The sequence below is a fragment of the Vanellus vanellus genome (genome assembly GCF_965231255.1).
Source record: "Vanellus vanellus genome assembly, chromosome: 8".
In the NCBI taxonomy this organism is placed as follows: domain Eukaryota; kingdom Metazoa; phylum Chordata; class Aves; order Charadriiformes; family Charadriidae; genus Vanellus; species Vanellus vanellus.
In genome coordinates, this window is record NC_138913.1 from 11399106 (window position 1) to 11405495 (window position 6390).

The following is a 6390-nucleotide window of genomic DNA, read 5'->3' on the forward strand; positions in this document are numbered from 1 at the left end:
AAGAGGGTAGCTCCCACCTTCCCATCCACCGCAAAACCCACCGTCGCAGCTGCGCCAAACCTGAAACCAGCCCAGCCATGCAGGCACCAACCGGGGCAGAAAGGACAGGCAGTGCTGGCAGGTGAGCAGTCCCCGGTCCTCGGCAGATGATTTTGGAGGAGGCCCAGCAAAGCAGCATCTCCCTGCCAGATCTCACTTCTAAGCTTACCCATGGGCCGCTACAGCTTCGGCTCCTCGGCACGGGTTTCAGAGGTGATGGCAGGAGCAAAAGAGGAAAATCTCAGCGCAGTAGCATGGGTCACACTCCCCCCTCCCGAACCCTTACCCTGTGCTTCAGCCAACACAATTATCTGGCAGAGAGGCACTCTGCATGTCCCCGGGGTGCTTGCAAGAGCATGCCGAGCCATTCCCTCTCCCCTGCTGGATGCCCCACGGCATGCCACTTCCCCGCCTTGTGCTGCATGGGGAGGGAGGAGAGCTAAAGCGTGCAGCTGCTCTCCTTCCCTCTCATTTATGACCGCAGGACAAGGATGCTAACCCATATATTACCCCCCCATACACACATGACAGACTCCAGCTCTGTGAGCTGCTGGAGGCACAGTGTGCACCACAGCACATCCCTGCAGCATGCACGGGGCTCCTGCTCCCATCATCACTGCAAGTGCTGCGGCTGCTCCAGTCCCAGAAAAAAAAAAAAAACAAAAAAACAAAAAACAACCCAAAACCGAAACCCACAAGCTTTGATTTTTCTCTGAGATGTTGTTTCTAGGCCAAGCTGAGGCAAAGAAAAGCTTCCAAATGTGAGTGCTGGGTCAGTGCCACCAGCCAGGGTGACAGGGCTCAGCCGGTCCACGGCATCAGACACTGTCTGCGGCACCAGTGTTACAGCAGGTGAATAACCACAGTGTGCACAGTGACGGGGACGCGGCCGAGCCTCCCCCAGCCTGCCAGCGATCCGCAGCAGCCCTGAGGAGCCGCAGATAGCTCCATCCCGCTCTGTACAGCGCTCACACCAGCATCAGACAACAGGCATGCGTGTCCCCGCTCTGCACCGTCACAGTTTCCCACAGCTCATTGTAGCCACAAATAAACCCACAGAGAGCTCAGCATTGCTTTTCGGCAGAGCGCTGAGCTAAGGCACGTGTTAAATCCGACAAACACAGGCCCAGCTCAGCCCAACAGCTCCATTAAGTACCCGTGCACCCCAGGAACCCCATACAGACCTCACCAGAGGCTGCCATACCACCCAAGGGACTGGTCACAATCTGCGTATTTATCCCCAAATCACCTGTACCTTGTCGTGGGTTTATTAAGCTGAATAAGCACCCACAGATAGGGGCTGGCTGGAGGGAGCATGGACCCCAAAGTTCTTCCAGATGCCCTCATGTCCTGAGTCACTGATAAGCCCCACAAATTTAGTGCTATGGGAGGAAATAACCTGAAGCCTGAGGAGACACCGGCCGGTGTCAGGCTGGGAGTGACCACACCGGATGCATCTGTGGCTCCTCAGACCCACATGAGGGCTGCAAAGCCGCGGAGGGGAGCTCTGCCTGCAGGGAGAGGGGCAGGGGCATCCCGTTCAGCTGTCCGCTGCTCGGTAATCAGCCTGAATTAAACGAGATCCTGAGGATGGATAGCCATGGAGGAGGGGAATCCCAGGTCAAAATCAGGTACATCTGGGTTTAACCTGTGTAATACCGGCCTGCCCAGCTGCAGGGAGTTAGAGAGGGGCTGGAAGGGGGCAAGCAGCAGGAAATGAAACAGCAGCTGAGATGGAGAGAGATGGCTCATGGAGACATCAGGGAGCCCTGGGGAGAGGAGCTGGGAAAGCTGCCAGCGCTCGTCCTGCCCAGACTTAATGGAAACCCTCCCAAGGATGCTGGCGCAGGCAGCCCCCGGACACACGCCGGTGGCTGCTGGGTTTCCTTTCCGTCAGCCGAAAATAGCGGGGGGCTCGCAGCCGTGGGGACCTCCCAGCAGCTCAACCCCCTGGGGGACGGCCGGGCTGAGGCGGTGGCTGGCGGGCGGGCTGGTTCGCTGCGGGGCCGGGCTCGCCGCTGGAAGCGAAACTCCGTGGGTTTTCGGGAAGCTGAAACTCCCACGCCCCTGAGGCCAGCTTTGCTGCGTGGGGTCTGTTGGCGGGACGGCGGCGGTTCGGATCGGCTCAGGCCGGGGCCGGGGCACAGCAGCCATCGGGGCTCAGCAGAGCGGTGGGGTCCCGTCAGGTCAGGATGCCCCCTGTCACGGGAGCCCCAGGGCGAAGCCGGGGTGGCCAGGCAGGGCCCCCGCTGGCCTCCTTCCCTGCCCGAGGGGGTACGCGGGGCTGGGCCCCCCCTCCCCGGAGGAGTCAGGCTAGGGAGATGGGGCCGGGAGAAGGGAGAGGGACCAGGAGAAGAGGAGCTGGGAGAGAAACTATCCCGAAAGGGCCCCGGGCGGGGGGCGGGGGGGAGCTGCAGGGGCTTGTCCCCAGCGCTGAGCGCAATGCTGTTCGCGGGGCTGGGGGCAGCCGGGGGGGGTGGGTGGGGGGCTGTAGGGGTGACGCGGAAAGGAAGCGGAGGGGGAAAAAGGGGAGAGACGAGCGGGGAGATGGTGGCAGGAAAGGGACCGGGCAGGTCCGGGCAAATCCCCGGTGGCGGGCGGGGATGGGCGAGCGGCTGCTTCCCTCTAGCGGGGAGCGGCGGGGGGGGCCCGGATGGGCACCCTGCACCCAGCCCCGCTCCCCAGCCACGGCCCCTGACACCCCCCCCCCATCCCCATCCCCCTCCCGGGGCCGCCGCCGCCCGCCCTCCCGCCTCCCGGGGCCGCCGCCGCCCCCGCGGGCACGTGGTGCGGGCGGGGCGCGTTTCCGGAGCGGCGGCGGATTGGTGAGAGCGGGCGGCGGCCCCGGGGACCGGCCGCTGAGGGCCGGGGGGGTGGGGGGAGCTGTGGACCACCCCCCGCCCCCACCGCGACCCGGCCCCAGAGCTGCGCGGTGGGGGGGTGTCGTCGTCCCCCGTCCCCCCCCCCGCGTGTCTGGCCCCCACGCGGTCGCGGGGTGGTGGGACCTGGGGGAACCCGCCTGGTCGCCATGCGCGGCTCCCTCCTCCCTGCCGAGGTGGCCCCGGGGGGACCCCGCGGTGTCCCGTGTCCCCCCTGCCACGGGGCAGGAACACAGGCTGCCACGGGCAGCCCCCGCCCCACGCAGGGCTGGGTTGGGTGTGTGTGTGTGTGTGTGTGTGTGTGTGTGTGTACAAGCACCCCCAGAACCGCTAAACCAGCCGGCGTGCCACTGTGGTGCGTCACCCGAGAAAAGGCGTGGGGACAGAGAGGCCCTGCGCCAAAGGAAGGGAAACGCGTGTTTTGGGGAAGTGTGTTCAATTTTATTCAATACCCGCAGCACCAGACCTGCTGACACGCAGCGATGGGGAGACCCAGGAAGGAGCCTGCTGGCACATCGTCCCCTCGGCCGGCCACAGCCGCTTCCAAAACCACCCCCGCCACACCGCCGCCTTCCGCCTCGGCCACCCAGGCCAAGGCCACGGCTGCGGGAAGCCGATCCAGAGGTGCTCCGGCTGGCGGGGCTGCCGGCCCCAGCCGGGGGCAGGGGGTAAAGCCAAGGTCCTCTCAGCCGAGAACCACAACATCCCGTGGAGCCCGAGGAGATGCCGAGGACCAGCACAGAGCATCCACCGGGAGTTGCTCTGCAACCCAGAAGAAATCGCCTGATGCCAAAGGAGCTGCCGGTCCGGCCAGAACTGACCCGCGTCCGCAGAAGAAGCAGCCTGGGGCTGATCCGAGCAGGGCCTCGGGCCGGTTCCTGCCCCCCCTGGAGAACGAGGACATCCCCTGGGTGGAGAAGGAGACCCGGGGCCAGTGGAGCAACCCCAAGTGGTACGAGTGGCGGGAGAATCGCATCACTGCCTCCGTGGCCCCCCGGATCGCCAACAGCAAGTTTGCCAATGGCAAGACATCTGAGGTGCCCCAGTCCTATCTGAAAGCGGTGGTGAACTCCGGCCCCAGGGTGCAGACGCCGGCCATGTCCTGGGGAGTCCGTAACGAGAAGGCGGCTGTGCAGGCCTACGAGCAGCTGAAGTCGCAGGCGGTGGGCAAGCCAGTGCGGGTGGATGACTGTGGGCTCTTCATTCACCAGGAGAAGAAGTGGATCGCCGCCAGCCCGGATGGCATCATCAAGGAGGCGGCCACAGGGAAGACCCTGGGGCTGCTGGAGGTGAAGTGTCCCTACAAGCACAGGAATAGGACGGTGCGCGAGGCCTGCAAGGACAAGGACTTCTGCCTGGAGGTGGATGGTGACTCCTACGCCCTGAAGAGGGATCATTCCTACTTCACCCAGGTCCAGTGCCAGCTGGCAGCCACCGGCTTCCAGCAGGCTGACTTCGTGGTGCACACCACCAAGGAGACAGCCGTGGTCCCCGTGGAGTTCGATGACAAGTTCTGGGGGCAGACGGTGCCCAAGCTGGAGAAGTTTTACACCGAGGCGGTGATTCCGCACCTGGAGGAGAAGGCAGGGGGCTCTGCCTGGGCCAAGGAAGAGTAGACCCTCCCTCCCTGCGCCTTGGTCGCCAGGATGCTCGCTTGGCCCCACAAACCCAGCTTTGGCTCCTAGCATAGAAATTATGCCTGGTTTTGCTGCTGCTCTTGGACCGTCCACTGCCTCTGCCCCAATGCAACTGCCTCGGGACTGAAATGACACACCAGCAGGACCCTACTCTGGTAAGGGTCCCCTTAAACAGTGACTTCTTCCTGCCCCAGGTGCCTTTTGTCCTGCCCCCCTCACTGCATCCCTCATTTGACCTGACGGCACTGCCTGATGGAAGCTGGCACACCTCCAGATCTGCAGGGGAAGCCAGTGATGCCTCTGTGCTGGAATAAGATGTATTTTGGGGAGAAAACTGGATCCTTTGACACCTCAACTGCTGTCAGGACTAAACCATAACCCCACTTTGGAGTGGAGACAGAGCCAGAGAAGGTTTATCGATGCTCAGGAGCAAAATACAGCTTTTGAGCTAAATCGTGATGTACCTTAAGAGTCACAGCAAGGGTGTGGGGATGCCACCCCCTGCCCCCCCCCCAGCCATGAGACCTGCTGTTCCTTTGGAGTAACCCATGATGCTAATGATGAGTTGGCTGCAGCCTTGGGAAGATGGCACCCATTGAAGAAGTTGTCTCCAAGTCCAGAGGGTTCCTGTGGAGCACCTCCATGCACTGCAGCAGGGTGGGGAGGTGGGCATTGCTCTGTTAAATACAAGATGCACTGGTCTGCTCGTTCCCTGTTGTTTGTGCAGCTTGGTGTTTACTTGGGGGGGGTGGGTGGGGGGGAACAGGGCTGGGTGGGATCCCTACACCAGGTCCCCTTCCAGCCCCAGCAGAAGGGGAGCACTTGGGTCCCAGCGGGGTGTGAGACCTGAGGCCACCAAACTATGCCAAAGCCACCACTGTTATGGCAAAAGTACTTTATTATATACATAAGACTCCAGCCACACTCCACAGGGCAAGGACCAGAATTCGCTATTTTACATATCAATACAAAGTAACTATAAAAACATAAAGCACTTTTGGGGTCCAGGCTTTCCACAGGAGGAGAGAGGCACAGGGACAAGCCTGGGGGCTGCTGAGTGACAAGGGGCTGCCCCACACCCTCCCCCAGCTGTGGTCCCACAGTAACCAGATGTGCAAGTATAGGAAAGAACCCATTTAAGAAATAATAGTCATTGGGACTGGCCAGTGGGGGCTGTCCCACTCCCTGCTGTGGGCAGTGGCACGCTGGGGGCCGAGCCGAGTGTCACCAGGACGGGCGTGGGGTCTGCATCCCCCAGGGAAAGTGCAGAAGGCACATGGGCCAGGCTCTTTGGAGGGGCTTTGGAGGTGGGATCCAATGGTTAGTGCACACGGGGCCCCAGGAGATCACACACACACACACTGTGCACAGGGGACACGGAGGGGGGGGGAAAGCCTTCCACTGCCAAACTTAACCAGGGACCTGGAGAGGGCACATCCCATGTCTCCAGAGAAGCAGTTGCATAGCAAAAGGGGCTCAGGGCCCACCCTTGACAAGTCACTAGGTTTCAACTCTTTGTGTCCAGGAAAAAGAACCCCAACTTCTGTGATGGAGAGAGTGCTGGGAAGCAACGTGCTCCTTGCTCCATCTGAGCCCAGGTCTCAGCATCCAGCTGTGTTGAAGCAGGTGCTCCACCAGACAGCCCTGCAGGCAGGAGATGGCCGCAGGGTACAAGCTTCAATTGTTTTAAACTGGAAGTGGAAAACATGGAAAGCTAACCAGAGCACTCTCCTGTTCCCCTTCCAAAGGGCTCCCAGCCCTGCCGTGGCCAACTCTGAGGATAACTTCAGTCTCCTACCAGGAATCCCACCCCCACTTCACACAAGACCTCAGTG

The 6390-nt window shown here is 61.8% G+C and overlaps 1 protein-coding gene across 2 annotated transcripts; it reads left to right on the top strand.

Annotated features, from left to right (window-relative positions):
• Positions 1-2137: 2137 nt before the first annotated feature.
• Positions 2138-5265, top strand: LOC309674879 (uncharacterized protein). 2 transcript variants are annotated; one of them, XM_082487057.1, is made up of 2 exons: positions 2138-2225; positions 3377-5265. In XM_082487057.1, exon 2 carries the CDS (start codon positions 3401-3403, stop codon positions 4532-4534), a length of 1134 nt encoding a protein of 377 aa, XP_082343183.1. In that variant the 5' UTR covers positions 2138-2225; positions 3377-3400; the 3' UTR covers positions 4535-5265. The 2 variants fall into 2 exon arrangements, with proteins under 2 accessions (XP_082343183.1, XP_082343184.1); XM_082487058.1 differs by lacking the exon at positions 2138-2225 and adding an exon at positions 2848-2864.
• Positions 5266-6390: the final 1125 nt, after the last annotated feature.

Bases quoted from the DNA above. Each gene is read 5' to 3' on its own strand.
- LOC309674879 (XM_082487057.1), top strand. From the start codon at position 3,401: ATGGGGAGACCCAGGAAGGAGCCTGCTGGCACATCGTCCCCTCGGCCG.